We start from the raw sequence: 16,115 nt of genomic DNA, 5'->3' as shown, positions 1-16,115 counted from the left end.
GTTGTATTTCAGGACAGCTTGGTGATATGCAAATCCCAATTGACATGTTGATATCGGGTATCATAGCCATTCAATAAGTCGCAAAATGCTCGAACAAAATTTATAAAGCAAAATGTGACTTAAATTGATAACTAAAAATACCAGTATAATCAGTATGCCAGTTTTGCCTTGTCAATCTGTCGAGCTCCAAAAAGTGCTTCATTCACATTGAATATATCCTTCGAATTCCATTTATTGTTGCATTACTAAATAGCGAAACAAGCCGATTTAAGCTGTAAGAAAGTAGACACGAGTGTTATCAAGTCTCTCAAGTCTCTTGGGCGAAGCCATTGTTGTAGAAAGTGATCCATTCACATCGAATATATCCTTCGAATTCCATCCAGTGTTGTCATTAGCGGAGATTTAGTGAATAAATAATTCATATCTCATAAATGACAGCTTCTAAATAGCGAAACAAGCCAATTTATGCAGTAAGAAGTTTTGACTCGAGACTTTCATGGGGGCGGCCATTGTTGAATGTTGAAATACGAACGACAACTCTGCTAGGAGAATGTTATCAATGAAAATCAACGAGGTCGAGGTATTTCGATTAGAAAAATCGAGTTATCTCAATCGGACTGGCTCGGTCTTTTACATAGGTCGCCATTGCGAAGAATTATTTTATGGTTATCATACCTTAGACGATGCTGTTCCAGCATCGTCAAAAAGGCCTTGGCAAACAGCGTTGACCCAGATGAGACTCCGCATGATGCGGCGTCTCATCAGGGTCTGCGCTGTTTGTTTAAAACAATTTATGAAAAAAAATCAAAATAAAGAAATAAATATACTAGACATCACTAATTTTGGAAATAAATTGATCCAATTTAGGATGGGAGAGTCCACTAGGGATAAATGGGTTAAATTTGAATCACAGCTTCCAAAGGTGCGGGCGGGGGGGGGGGGGGGGGCTGGAATTGGCAGGGCATGGTAAAATATGGTTTGAATTATAACGCCCCAAGAATCGCATGTCATAATTCTTACAATGGAAGGAAATCGAAAAATGTAATGATGGCTCTGTGCTCGGTCAATTGTTTCAGCATTACACTCCACTTCGCCAGCGTCAGAATGAGCAGTGCTCGATAGATAAACGATACAAACCGTTGGTCTTAGCATGTCGCAAGTTGAAAAATATTGGCTCTGATTGAGAGCTGTCAGAAAGCAAAGTTTTTCAAGTTAAAACCGTTTTGTGCGAGTATTATACAGCATACATAAAGAGTTTGATTAGAATAATAACTGCAAAAATATATTGTAAACTGGAAATATACTCGTTCAAGTAGTTCGGATAGAACAAGTAAAAGGCTATCGACATCTATCGAGGTGTATTGTACATAGCAATCGTCGCCAACTTGAAACATAAACAATCAATATCAGTGTTGGCTATTTAGACCAATTTACTTATGTCAAACAAACTTCGTTTTTCTTGTTAAATATGACAATTTCGATTGGCTTGAGAAAATTGTCAGATAATGACTTATGCCATATCGGCATGGTAAGCATTACAAGCGAAGTAATCATTAATACATTGACGAATTTAATGTTTCACACAAAGATCTTCGCCAGTCTTCGCAGGTTTTGAAACTAGGGCTGATCATTAAAGACAGAATAGTGATCATATGTCCAAATTAATATTAGAGCAATATTATAGTGTTGTCAAATAAGAATATGTTTGACACTACACTATTTCCCATTGTTGAGTGCCGTTTAGTGTGGTATGAACGTCTTCGTCATTGACAAACAGTTCTTCAAGTTCTGAAATATTAAACAACCTTGTTTAGTAAATACACGTGTTTGGTACTGCTTTGAATGTTAACACAAACTTTTTTGGTCACGTGCTGTACGAAAACAGGGACGGCATTCGTTATTTAATCGATCATTCGAAAGTTTACAGAATATTGAACGTGAAATAAAGTTTACCCTTACGATGCAAAACGTTATGTATTCCGCTTGCCAAAAGCAAGCAATATATCAACCGACATATTTAAATTATTTACGTATATTTTAATTCTTGCCTGCAATTCTCAGTTGCCCATCCCCGTGTGTATCAAGTGTGTTCGCCCAAGTGAGCGCCTCTTTCTCGTCCACCCTCATCTCCCCCAGGTGAGCGAGTATGGACACGAATAATCTCTTGTCTATTGTACCTACAATAGTATATACAAATAAGAACGTGTCTATTAAGCTGATAAGGTCATTAAAAACAAGAAATATTTAAAAAAAATAAAGATATACGGCGTTGATTGTGGTTGGAGTTTATGAAAGGTAAAGAGTTCAATGAATGAGATCAAAGATAGCGAATGTCTTTATCTGTGCATTTCTTAGCTGAATCACACGCAGTACGGGATGTTACGCGGAGTTTACGTTACGCGGCTTAATTTACATTATTACATATTTCTGGTCATAAACCTAGATACAAAACAGAAAACCAAAAGAAGAATGGAAGTGAAATTAAAACATACGAGTTGACCGGCCACACGCGAAGTATCCGTACATATTTTTAATGTTAATACGCGCGCTCTTCGAACAAACCTGTTTTTGTGGTTTGTCGTAATTATATCGCTGGATATCTTCATTTAACATCTTTCTGGTCTAAAGAAAATTCCAGTTCACCTAGTTCACATTATAGCGTCTTTATTATGTAACGATTATTTTACTGGCCGCGAACTCCTCAGCACATAAGGTAGAGACGCAGCGATGACCTGTATGTAAACTCTGATATTCACACACAGTGGCCGCAAATTGACCCGATACCTCGCGGGTTGAAATGCAATGCATTAAAGTGAGGCCTAGCTTCCAATGCTCTCTATACTTTTACATGTTAACATGTTGACTGGAATATGGAAGTTAGTACTAAATATGAGAACATAGCCTTTAAGTGCAAACGTTCTCGCGCTGAAAATCTTCTGAAAATAAAAGGTGGACGCACAAACTGTATTGATGTCGAGAGCAAGTGTAAAACTGTTTTATCTATGACGCCTTTTTATTAGAGATAAATTTGTTTCATGCTGAACACGCAGTAAAACAGTGTTACAAAGACGCGGACATGTTTCCAATGTTCTGGTCGTATGCTCAAATCAGCCTATGGAATAAATGAAGTGTACTCATTCTGACCTTGCCGCGGGAAATTTTATTTGAATTTTATTGGACAGTTACAAAAGTCAGGTAAGGTGAAAAGCTAGAGTATACAGCTTCGCCGACCCTCGTATATTTCAACCACGAGAATAAACACAGCATACTTATGACAACAGTACATATGAACACAAGTAAGCTCTTCTTTCTAGTGATTAAAAATATAGATACACATACGTCATTATCTTTTGAAAATCTGAGTATGGATACAAAACAAATGCGAACGGGTGGATTGAAACTTCAAATATAGAATCACATAAGCTTTTGTCAATTATACCGAAACTTCTAGACAGAAATACGCACAGAAATACGCACAAACATGTGGAGTGCACAAACATAGAAAGAAATACGTGTTCGTACAATGTATATATTGTTTCCTCAAATATGGACACCAATACGTTCTTATATATATTTACCCACAAGAAAGACACAAATACGGTCTTATTTATTTTACGCACACCTACTAGAGACATTTTTATATACATGTACATGTCACCGACAAGTAAGGAAACAAATATATATATATATATATATATATATATATATATATATATATATATATACCGACAAGTTAAGACACAAATACGTTGTTATATATTTTACCCACAAGTTAAGACACAAATACGTTCATATACTTTTTACCGACAAGTAAAGACACACATATGTTCTTAGATATTTTACCCACAAGGACAGAAACATGTACGTTTTCATATATTTTACCCTCAACTTAAGACACAAAGACGTGTTTGTTTATAATACCCATAATTGTTCACATTTTACTTTAGTAAATAACCAAGTTCGCTCTTGTTTATACAGGGACTACGTGTGTGAGTATGAACTCAAGTAAACTATGGTTTATTATTGTACATTGAGGTAAAGACACAAGAACGCTCGTGTTTATAGAACATGGAATAAGTATTGACGAGAATAATCGCTTGTCGACAGTACCAACAAGTATTAGCAAAATCAAAGCGCTGAAGGCACTGAAGTTGTTCGCTATTGCATAATCTTAGACGCAACTCAGTTTTTAAAATTATGTCGGAGCTTTTTATATCGCAAGTTTGAAATGAACACAACCCATTCAAATTTATAAAGAGTGTGTCTTAAAGCACAGGTCGAGATGCGTGTGCTCTGTTTTCCTCATATTTATGTTATAGAGATAATTGAGACAAAATAACAACAATATGTCTCTTTTTTCACAATTGGTTGCTGAACTGGCATCCATCTTTAGAATTTTGGTTGCCTTGCTAAAGAATAACAAGCCTATAATCATGTGTATGTTGTGTTGTGTGTATCTAATACTTTATCCTTTTTTAATTATTGAGAAACAAGTTTGCCCACATGACATACTTTTAATGCAGCATTAAGCCCCGTCTTCCATGAAAGCACCCAATATGTACAGATTTCAATGATAAACTGTTCAATGTCGTTCCACAAGCTGTTATAAACACTAGATTGGCCAATACCAATAACGCTCACAACTAAAAACCATTCATGCCTTTAGTCGTTTGTCCTATCATGAATAGCTAAGAATACGCTCCAGCCTATTGCACCACCAGGTTTAAACACTTATACGCTAGTGTGTAGTGTACAGTCGGGTTCATACAAAAATACGTTCGTGTGTAGTTTACCGTCAGTTAATGACATCATACGCTCTTTTGTATTTACCGTCACGCGTAGACACAAATACAATGCACCGTCAGTTTTAGATAAAAATACGCTCTTGTGAAGTTTACCTGACTTTAAGATACAAATACGTTCTTGTGTACTGTACCGTGGGTTTTAGATACTAAAACGTTCTTGTTATTGTACCGTCAGCTTAAGATACAAACACGCTCTTGTTTAATGTACCGTTCGTTTAAGATACGAACACGCTTTTGTGCATTGTACCGTCAGTTTAAGATACAAACACTCTCTTGTGTATTGTACCGTGACTTAAAGATATAAACACGTTCTGGTGTATTTCACCGTCAGTTTATAAAGAAATACGCTCTTTTGTATTTAACGTCAGGTGAAGACACAAATACTTTCTCTTGTATAATGTACCGTCAGTTTAAGATAAAAATACACTAAGATACAAACACGCTCTTGTGTTTGGTACCGTCTATTAAAGATACAAACACGCTCTCGTGTAATGCACCGTCAGTTAAAGATACAAACACACTCTTTTGTATTGTACCGTCAGTTTAAGATACAAATCCGCTATTTTGTTTTGTACCGTCAGTTTAAGAAACAATCACGTTCTTGTGTATTGCACCGTGACTTAAAGATATAAAATACGCTCTTGTGTATTGTACCGTCAGTTTAAGATACAAACACGTTCTTGTGTATTGTACCGTTTGTTTAACGTACAAACACGCTCTTGTGCTTTAAACCGTCAGTTAAAGCTACAAACACGCACTTGTGTAATGCACCGTCAGCTTAAGATACAAATACGCCCTTTTGTTTTGAACCGTCAGTTTAAGAAACACTCACGCTCTTGTGTATTGCACTGTCAGTTAAAGATACAAATACGCTCTTGTGTAATGCACCGTCAGTTTAAGATACAAATACGCTCTTTTGTACTGTACCGTCAGTTTAATATACAAATATTCTCTTGTGTATTGTACCGTCAGTTTAAGATACAAACACGCTTTTGTGTATTGTACCGTCAGTTTAATATACAAATACGCTCTTAAGTATTATACCGTAAGTTTAACGTACAAACACATTCGTGTCTACTGTACCGTCAGTTTAAGATAAAAACATGCTCTTGTGTATATTACCGTCAGTTTAAGATACAAATACGCTCTTGTGTATTGCATCGTAAGTTTAAGATACAAACACGCTCTGATGTAGTGTACCGTCAATTTAAGATACAAACCCGCCCTTGTGTATTTTGCCGTCAGTTTTTAATACAAACACGCTCTTGTGTTTTGTATCGTTAGTTTAAGATACAAACACGCCCTTTGGTAATGTAGCGTCAGTGAAAGACACAAGCACACTCTTGTGTATTGCACCGTCAGTTTTAGATACAAACACGCTCTAGTGTATGGTACCGTCAGTTCTAGATACAAACACGCTCTTGTAAATGATACCTACAAGACTACACACAGCACAGATTCGCTCCTTACTTTAGTCTATATAAACACGAAATCGCGTATGTCTATGCCATTGAAGTTCACGTGTATAAACACAAAACGAGCTTTCGTTTGAAGGTTCTACATAAATGAACAATTCCTGTCTGAATAACATTATTACATATATGAGATTAAACCCGAATCGACTCTTGCTAATGATTCCGATAATAATGAATACCGGTAACTCTTATATATAGGTACTTATATATAAAGTTGACATATGAGCTATATGGTTGAAAGATACACGTTGTACATTGTACTCATAAAACATTCAATATTAAACATTAAATAACAGTTTAAATTGAAAACAATTGAGCTATTTATAATCCATTATTATTATATTGTTCAGGCGAAAATGGTTATTTTTTCAATAACTCGACCGACTCTTACAAATAGTGTGCCGACACTATTATTCTAGATGGAGTTTTCAATGATGTTGGCCTCATTCGATGAATTCGTAAAATTAACTATTGAGTTTGCTGTTATAATTGCTGAATTCGATCATATTCGCTCAATTGCCAATAAATTAGTTTAAAATAATTTAAGAAATAATGTGTATTTTTATTTAAGTGGGAATTAAGACGTTTATAATAAAACGTTTAAAGAAAAACCATGTTAAACCGACCTAAATATTTTTTGGCAATGGTAGTGGAAACAAATTGATATTTTACTATTTTCCTAACAACCAACCTACCGTTAGATACATACGGGTGTAGTTAAAACGGGGATTGACACACATGTATGATCGCAATGCCTACCCGTGTTTGAGGTATCAAACAGCGCCAGTGCCTGACGAATCTCACTTTTTTGGTCCTTAGTAGACGTCAAATGAATGGTCTCCGAAACAAACCGCAGAAAGCCTTCGAAATTGAGTTCTGAAACAAGCGGATGCAATTTATAATTACAATTTTGATGAATATCTTTACTAACAGTGAACAAACACCTGCTGTATACGCCATCCTTACAAATGTTTGAATCGCGAAGAGCATATAATTTAGGGGTTTTGTGGTGTACTTCGTATAAAATATATTCTAAATGCACATATAGTATACAGTATATTAATTACAGTATATTAACATTGACCTGTACAACGCAGCAGAAGACAGACTAAATACAAAATTATAAAATCGTGATTCCCTTACAACAAGTCCAATGCATAGATTCACAATCAGCGTTTACGCCGGTTGAAGTGCGCAAACAATACAAACTACGTAGAAACGTTCTCATCGTTATCGAACAGCGACACTCAGGGCCGTAATGTAAGATTCTAAACGAAATTGTGACGTAACCGATCAAGAAGTTGGACCTGGAGGACAATGTTTAGCAAAGATAGGATGAGACTCGGTTGGTAAAAGATCTTTTTAAAATGTTGAGTTTACCGAATAATGATAAACAAAAGCTGTTTCCATAGGATGACATATGCCCCCGATATGCGCTTTGATAGAAGTTATGAGCATTTTTCGAAACCGAAACGCATTTTTTGAAACCTAAACGCGGACCCTAAGTTCAAGGTCAATGTCAAAGGGATCAAAATGTGTGTGCGTATGGAAAGGCCTTGTCCATAACGTGCATACCAAATATGAATGTTACATCTGAAGCGACGTAGAAGTTATGAGCATTTTTCAAAACCTAAACGCAAAGGGTGACGGACAGACGGACGGACGGACTGACAGACGGACAGTGCGATCACTATATGCCCTCCTTCGGGGGCATAAAGATAGTTAAGCCCACAAAAGGCTCCTTGTTAACGGCAAACAAGAAAGAAACACATACAAGTGTGTGTGTGTGTGTGTGTGTGTGTGTGTGTGTGTGTGTGTGTGTGTGTGTGTGTGTGTGTGTGTGTGTGTGTGTGTGTGTGTGTGTGTGTGTGTGTGTGTGTGTGTGTGTGTGTGTGTGTGTGTGTGTGTGTGTGTGTGTGTGTGTGTGTGTGTGTGTGTGTGTGTGTGTGTGTGTGTGTGTGTGTGTGTGTGTGTGTGTGTGTGTGTGTGTGTGTGTGTGTGTGTGTGTGTGTGTGTGTGTGTGTGTGTGTGTGTGTGTGTGTGTGTGTGTGTGTGTGTGTGTGTGTGTGTGTGTGTGTATGTGTGTGTTTTAAACCAACAAACCAACCAAGTATTCGATAACAAGATTTACCCATTTATGCCTAGCGTCTAGAAAAAAAGGCCTTGGCAAACAACGTAGACCCAGATGAGACGCCGCATGATGCGGCGTCTCATCAAAGTCTGCGCTTTTTGCGAAAAGAAATTTCTGTTAAAAAATATTCTAAATACAGAAATAAATATACTAGAAATCCCTATATTTGGAAATAAATTGGTCCAATTTAGAAGGATGGGAGAGTCCACTAGGCATAAATGGGTTAAAAAAAACATTGGCTACCTACCTGTGGCGCTGTTATGAAGACGTTGAGATATCTCGCTGTCGACTGGATTACAGTTTAGCAAGCGCAGTCCCAACAACAGCTCATCACGTGATATACTTCCCCGCTCCTTCACGTCCACCATTGCAAACACTTTTGTACAAGCTGATTTAAATTGGTGAAGATTGTATTGATATATAACATTTGTCACAAAAAAACAGTTACTGCTACTCCAAGTAAAAACTTAACGTTAAATGTTACCGGGTAATTCCTAAATTCCTGTTGAAACTACCTGTGAAATATATGGTCAATATTTTATTCTTGATGTTTCATCTAAGCATGGAACATACCATTGCTGTGAGCAACAGCAAATTATATGAAATTTATACAAGAATATACAAAGAACCACTACAGGAGAAATATTGATCAGTTGAACACGTTATTTCACAGATTGTAAACAGAAGATACCAACAAGTTCAAACGAGCTCCCTTTTGTTTTAGACGATCCTTATTTGCTTAAACAAGAACTGCAAAAAATAAACCATATTATATTGTAGTATTTGCTTTGTTGGTGTTTTTTGGTATGGTCGCTGAAAACAAAAGCGACTCATGCTGTTAAATTAATTTGCATAAATGCAAAATTTCATAAATACCAAGCGATTTTGGAAAAACGTATGTGGCTTTGCACGTTTAAAATCGCAGGTTAAACTATTTTGTAGATTTTTCACAATAATTAAGAACACAAAATTAAAATGAGCCCATTAAGTACACAAAAACATCAAAAGAAAACCTACATGCGTACTGTCGCCGATTCCGAGACTTTCCCTTCTATCACAATAAACACGTTTTACCCTACATGAGTGTTTGGTATTGGAATGTTACTTTTATTTAATTCCTCTCCTTCAATAGACTCACATATCGTTTAACTGTTTATGTTGGGCTCTTTGACGGGAAAGCTGTAAACTGACAAATATTGAGCCTCGCTCTGGGAAAACATGGCTTAATGCATGTGCGTAAATTGTCGAGCCAGTTTGGCATGTTTTGTTTTGCCTTACTGCACAGGCAACATATGACTTTTTATGAGACGAAATTTTAAGCTTTTGTGGATATAAAAAGGAATTCTCCTATAAACGTATTCAAGTTTAGGCTGAACGTGTCGTCTCTAATGGGCCTGTGCGAACAGCACATGAATTTACTAGTGCTCAAACGGGTACCCGAAATAACCCGAATCAGCGGGTCAAAAAAATACCCGCGGATCCGGGTCAAGTATCTGCGAACGATACCGGTTCGGGTCGTAAGCTACAAAGAACAAAATTACATGTTAAACGTTTAGTCAGATCATCACTTTTAAACAATTGAATTAAAATATCATCCTTTATATTGAGCAGTGTTTTTATTACAAATAGTCATAAATGAATAGAAGTGACGCACCAAAAGCATTAACGTCGATTTTCATTTGTTATTCACATCCCAAAATGGCGACGTCAAAAAAAACACGAATTATAAAATATATCGACTTTAAAGTAGAAAAGGCAGTTAGAGCTTACAGTGAAAGTTATTTTGGATTCTCTACTCAAAATAAGACTAGCTTTATTTTTGCTTGACATGTGGTTTTTCCTTTACATGCACTTTTGATCGCTATTCCAAGTAATACTAACATTTTCTGATTAAGTTCAACAACATTGTGTAAACCTAATAAATAGCAATATGCAGTTCAGTATTTCATTAATAATTCATGAAATCAAAACAATAAAAATTATAATATTCTAAATAATATACTGGACAAACAGTTGAATATTTAAGAACGCTAAAACATGCTATGACAATTAATGTAGTTTTATTTTAATTTACTTATGTATTATCTGACCCGACCCGAATGTTCTCGGGTATTTAAATTTTGACCCGCCGACCCGACCCGAAGAATATTTTTGACCAGTGTGAGCCCTAGAATTTGCGCACATGCATTAAGCCCTGTTTTCTCAGACTGAGTCTCAAATATTTAACAAGAGTCTCTGCATTTATCTTTCCTAGAGGCTTAATATCACGTTGAGACCTCGAAATCTTATATGACTGTCAGGGTATTACCTGACCAGACTGCGCAAATGCTATCGCTGTTCTAGAGCTTGGCTGCCCACACATGGCATACTAAGCTAGTTTTTCCATGACTTGGCTCAAATAAAAGAAAGTAGTTAATGGAACCGTCCCAGTGACAAAACTCATTGTAATTCCTTGTTTTCGTGATCCAAAATTGATAGCATTGGAATTTATTCTGTTTTGGAACCAAATGTTATCAGTTAAATAACGTATCAACGTATAATACGTACGGTATATGCTGGCAGTTGAAGCAAAACATGTAAAAAATATGTTTTCCGCGTTCTCTAAACTAGTATTTAACTAAACTGGTATGGAAGCCCATGATACGATTTATACTTGAAAATACTTATACAGCACATATATTCTTGGTTTTCATGCTAGTTTTTAATAATAACTATAAGCCTGTGTTAAATCTGTTGAGTGCAGTAAAATTTGAAAATATCGTATAAATGTCGAACATTTACTGAAGAAAAAAGTTACATGTTCATGGCATTTACCCATTTATTCCTAGCGTCTGCCTTGGCAAACAGTGTAGACCCAGATGAGACGCCGCATGATGCGGCGTCCCATCAGGGTCTGCCCTGTTTGCTTGAAGGAATTTCTGTAAGAAATATTATAAATATAGAAATAAATATACTAGACATCCCTAATTTTGGAAATAAATTAATCCAATTTAGAAGGATGGGAGAGTCCACTAGGCATAAATGGGTTAGTTAAAGTACAAACCTTCTCGTAAAGACTCGTCCATATTTCCTGCAACTTCCCGCAATATTCCGGTGCGTATATCAATGTTGCTAATCAAGATTACGAAAACACTTTCACAACTTAAGAATAGGTTTATCTAGTGCAATACTTGAGTATTCCGTTTTAAGATATTTATTTATCAATGTAGTAAGAGGAGTTCTTTATCCGTATAGATCGAAAGATATTACTGTCATTTCATGTATTTAAGCAATTACATAACACAATTATATATCACGTGATCACTTTCTGTGGCGCAGGTTTCTATACGAGACGGTGCACCAGATTTATTCGTATTCTGGTTAATTCACGTGGAAATCTGAATTAACATTTATCTATTTGTCAGTTTGACGCTCTGTGAGCTGGAATCCATTTGTCAATTAACTCAATTTACACTTTGTATTAAGGCAAACGCCCTCACATTAAATCAAATTTATTAGCAATGTTAAAATATCACAATTGGCTTTTGCAAAGCAGTCGTATTGACTTTTACTAATTCATTCGCTTTACTCAATAGAAATATACCACAGCCCTACATTTCGCCGTGCAGGTCTTAATATAAACAGACATCGTTTAAAAGTTTGTTATAAATCAAGTTATCTTTTTCATGCGTTGGTTTAAAATTGGGCTCGTAGCGATTATCACAACTTTTGTTTATTTTGTAGACCGTCCCATTTATATGTTATCTTTCAACATTTAGCAAGGATCAACTGTAAACCCTAAGAATACAATATGTCAGTTTTAAATACCACCCATCTGTCAAAGCAAGTTTCCGTATTACACACTATCGGTCGTTGTTCTATGTTTGATATAAAAAAGTTTGAAATTATCGACAATACTGATTCTACAATACATTTTGCTTAAATAATTTGGAAATAGCATGGTTTAGTATCAGAAGAAAAGCTCATATTAAGTTAAGGTATTAAAAAAGTATCATTTATATTTCTTTTTATATGTGAAACTAATATAACAAATATGTAAACGGTATACCTATAATCACCAGTTTGGTAACTTTTTGGATAAAATATTTTATCCAAATGTTTGAATAAACTTTGTGAACGTTAAGCATTGCAAATTCGTGTAAATGTTCAAGTTCTTGTTATTGATACGATTAATATAAATAACTTATTGCGCTTATCTTCTAAATAAAGCAATATATTCTAACCTGTTCTCTATTTATACAAACAAATGATAAATAACTTAGCGAGACAACATACATGGTGACACTATTTTGATTAGGTCACAGGTGTATTCTACATTAAGACACATCGACGAAGATTATCTATCCATTCAAGTGATTCCTTATGTAATGATGTTCGATGGCCCTATTCCCGTTCCAAGCCGTAGTTGGTCGGGAGATTTAACCTTAGGATAAGTATTCAGTTTATTTCTCAAGGGTGTTATAGAAAATCAGAAAACAAACGTTTAATGCTATCAAAATTGATTTAATAAATTTATGTGATAGTGCTTGTAAGCACACTGAAATGAACACCATTCCTTCAAGTAAAAGTTATTAAACATTCGAAAACGTTACCTGTATTCCTTAAATAGTATTCAAATACCTATTTACGTTTAAGGTTTACTTAAAGTTCTTTAAATAGAAGTATTGCACACATACTTAATTTTATGTGAGAGACAAATTCATTAGAAAATATCTGCGAGAAAACCTTATTTCATAATTTCTAAAGATTAATTTGAATTGTTATTATATGGGGGGTTTTAATTATAAAAAGCATTGCACTGGAAACAAATGATGGCGTCCGTTTGACCATATGTGTTTCGCTAATTCTAAATGTAAAGACTTAGATTTAATTCAAGACCATTACATCATTATGAAAAAAGACACACATCGACGTAATGGACGACACAAAAGACCTTTTATATCATTAGATGGTTGGCTTACGGAAGGCTGACATTGCCATTATGACCGAGCATTTGGCCATCGATACAGCCTATATAGCAAGCATTTCTTGGACCGTCCAGAAAGCCGACCCATTCACTAACTCTTTGCAAATTGTCCTCTGAAATAGCGGTCTTTATTTGAGTGTGCAAGCGGTATAAATAATTACCTTTGCAATTGTACAAACAAGCCTACGTCAATCAACCACAAGTGTAGTTTATAAGCATATTAGCGACATCCGCCAATGGTACAGGCCAAACTCCTCGACTTTCAAAATCAAGGCCAGCTACTGCTAACGTTCATTGCACCAGACTATCATGCGACGGTGAAGCAATATTATGGTTAGGGCGGACATCCGTCTCAAAACACTAAAACCTCCACTAAAGGCACAAGAAACAAAACATAGAAGACTGTTGAACTTTGTAAACTCACCTTGCATACAATTGAGAGATATTTGAAATGTATTAATTACGAAATAAAACTCACTAATGATTAATAATTAATAAATTTCACAGTCCCAGTACTATCCTGCCAAATCTCTTCTATCTGTTCATCGTGTCATATCGTACTAGAATAGGATGAATACGTAGATATAGCCTATCAAATGTCTTATATCAGATAACACGTGGAGTTCCTATTGTTCCATCTATTAACTATTTTACCCGGTGCGACACTATTAAAATTCATAACGCATACGCTAATAGCGGGCAAAGGAATGCACCGAAAGCTCCCATATAAAAAGATAATGACCTTTATTTTTTTACAAAATGAAAATGATTGCGGATGTTCATCAATAATTTATTAGCCTTTAAAAGCACACACTTTCTATTCAATGCAGGTAAATCAGTGCAAAACTTTATTTTAATGCAGTAAAATATTATGTTCCTATTAATGTTTTACGTATTCAAATAAAAATGCACGTAAGTTAGAACGTTGCATTATATTTTGTTTGTAATAGCCGTCAACAAAGTCGTTATTTATTACCCATTATATGCATATGTTATTCTGTGCTTATCATTTAAGGTCGAACATATTTAAAGTTACACTTAAACTATGGCGGTGCGTACCTAGATGAAAATGAACATTGCTTGACTTTTAAATCTATCTTTCGATTCTGGTTCTCTTCTGATAGTAGTGATACGTTAATGTCGCTGCTGGTGATTAACATCAATAGCTATACATTTAAACGATGTCTAATTGAGTATGTTAGTTTAGTTCTTATACACTCAACGATATGCTGATTCATATGCCTGTACGCTTTTTATATGTTTGAGAAATTTGACACTATAGTGACTTATGCAGCATGCTTAGGGGCACTGGACAAATATATTTCCGGTCGACTTGGGTCAATCTACAGATAAATTGAAATTTTCAGACTTTGGGAATATGTCATTTAATGTTTAAAACGCACAAACTCAACTTAAGGGCTGCATAATTATAGCAAGAAAACATATAAGAAATGTTGATACCACTATTGGAGCCCGTCAGCCGACCAAAATGTCCGACCAAGAACTCACGAGAGATAAGGTGATTAAATAAGTCAATCTATTTCATCTAATTATTTTAACAAGTATATAAATATTTATTATCTTAGCGAAAAAACATTTGTCTTCAGCAGAAAAAAAATAATTATTTTAAAGTTAAAAAAAATACCTTCCCGTAATGTATCGTTCATACGTCCTTAAAGTATCCGTTATATCACTTTTTGTATTCTTGCTGAAGATGTCTAAAAAAGTTCTTATTCACGACGTTGCTAATCACAAACGCACAAACCCGTTCTAAACTTTACAATGTTGATACAACTATTTCTAAACGTTGAGATGATGTGCTCTTAAGAATTTCACTTAACGAAATAACATGTTAAATGCTGCGGTTTGTTTGTTTTTTTGCATATATAAACGATGAAACATCAGTTATTTTTTAGTATGTATAAGGAATAGATAAAAGTAGCACTTGAGCACTTTCGGGGACTAAGGGCTTAAATTGCTGCCGACTTGCAACTTTATTCGAATACAGACTGCGTCCAGTTGATAATTGCATTAGTATTTATGAAATTGACGCACTGTATACGGAACTCCATTTGTAACTTTAACACATGTTTGCCAGTTTGTATATTACGCATGAAGACAGTCACCCTGTTTTTGATTTGGGAGGCGGAAAACTACAACGGGCGAGGCATGGTATGGTATTGCGCAAGGGGGGGTTAGAGGGTTAGGGTTAGGGTTTGGGTTAGTGTTAGGGGTCGGGTTAGGGTTTTGGTTAGCCTAAACCCAACCCTAACCCTAACCCGACCCCTAATCCTAACCCTTACCCTAACCTTTTTTGGGGGTTATCACCCCTGACCATGCCTCGCCCGTTGTAGTTTTCCGCCTCCCGTTTTTGATATAGATTTATGAGAGATGTCCTATCACATCAACTCTGTATTATACCGGCTTTTCCCGAGCTTTACTGGCCATTTTACTAAATTCGATAAAATAAACTCCATCTCATCAATGCGCATTGATTTCGCAAAAATTTAAGAAGGCGATGGAAAACTTGTTGTCATTCACAGCTTTTTATCTATGCCGATTGTTGATTTAATTTGAGTAAATAGCGATTATCACAACTTATGTTTATCTTGGAGACACATTGGGGACCCAACCTCCGCGCAGAGATTTGACGGGAACCAGCAAAGCTGGATCAAGGTTACGCATGCGCAATTAATGTCCTTCAATATAACATATAAAATAGTTGAAGTTCGAAATCA

The 16,115-nt window shown here is 35.7% G+C and overlaps 1 protein-coding gene and 1 long non-coding RNA gene across 9 annotated transcripts in view; both read right to left on the bottom strand.

Moving 5' to 3' along the window:
- Positions 1-16,115, bottom strand: part of LOC127872723 (uncharacterized) — a 228,067-nt gene that overhangs the window by 132,362 nt on the left and 79,590 nt on the right. The gene's annotated exons all lie outside the window — the stretch shown is intronic.
- Positions 1,344-15,147, bottom strand: LOC127872672 (myosin regulatory light chain-like). 4 transcript variants are annotated; one of them, XM_052416019.1, is made up of 5 exons: positions 15,023-15,147; positions 8,659-8,799; positions 7,040-7,156; positions 2,049-2,177; positions 1,344-1,788 (listed from the first exon to the last, which is right to left on the bottom strand). In XM_052416019.1, exons 1-5 carry the CDS (start codon positions 15,042-15,044, stop codon positions 1,712-1,714), a joined length of 486 nt encoding a protein of 161 aa, XP_052271979.1. In that variant the 5' UTR covers positions 15,045-15,147; the 3' UTR covers positions 1,344-1,711. The 4 variants fall into 4 exon arrangements, with proteins under 4 accessions (XP_052271979.1, XP_052271986.1, XP_052271965.1 ...); XM_052416026.1 differs by lacking the exon at positions 15,023-15,147 and adding an exon at positions 13,802-13,928; XM_052416005.1 differs by lacking the exon at positions 15,023-15,147 and adding an exon at positions 12,460-12,594.

The sequence above is a fragment of the Dreissena polymorpha genome, chromosome 1, assembly GCF_020536995.1.
Source record: "Dreissena polymorpha isolate Duluth1 chromosome 1, UMN_Dpol_1.0, whole genome shotgun sequence".
Taxonomy (NCBI): Eukaryota; Metazoa; Mollusca; class Bivalvia; order Myida; family Dreissenidae; genus Dreissena; species Dreissena polymorpha.
This window is presented reverse-complemented; position numbering and strand designations above follow the sequence as displayed.

Coding starts and splice junctions, on each gene's coding strand:
- LOC127872672 (XM_052416005.1), bottom strand. CDS start 12,538: ATGCTTAACGTTCACAAAGTTTATTCAAACATTTGGATAAAATATTTT. Junction 2,178..7,039: donor GTTTGATACCTCAAACACGG/GTAGGCATTGCG, acceptor ATACTATTGTAG/GTACAATAGACAAGAGATTA. Junction 1,789..2,048: donor TGGGCAACTGAGAATTGCAG/GCAAGAATTAAA, acceptor TTAATATTTCAG/AACTTGAAGAACTGTTTGTC.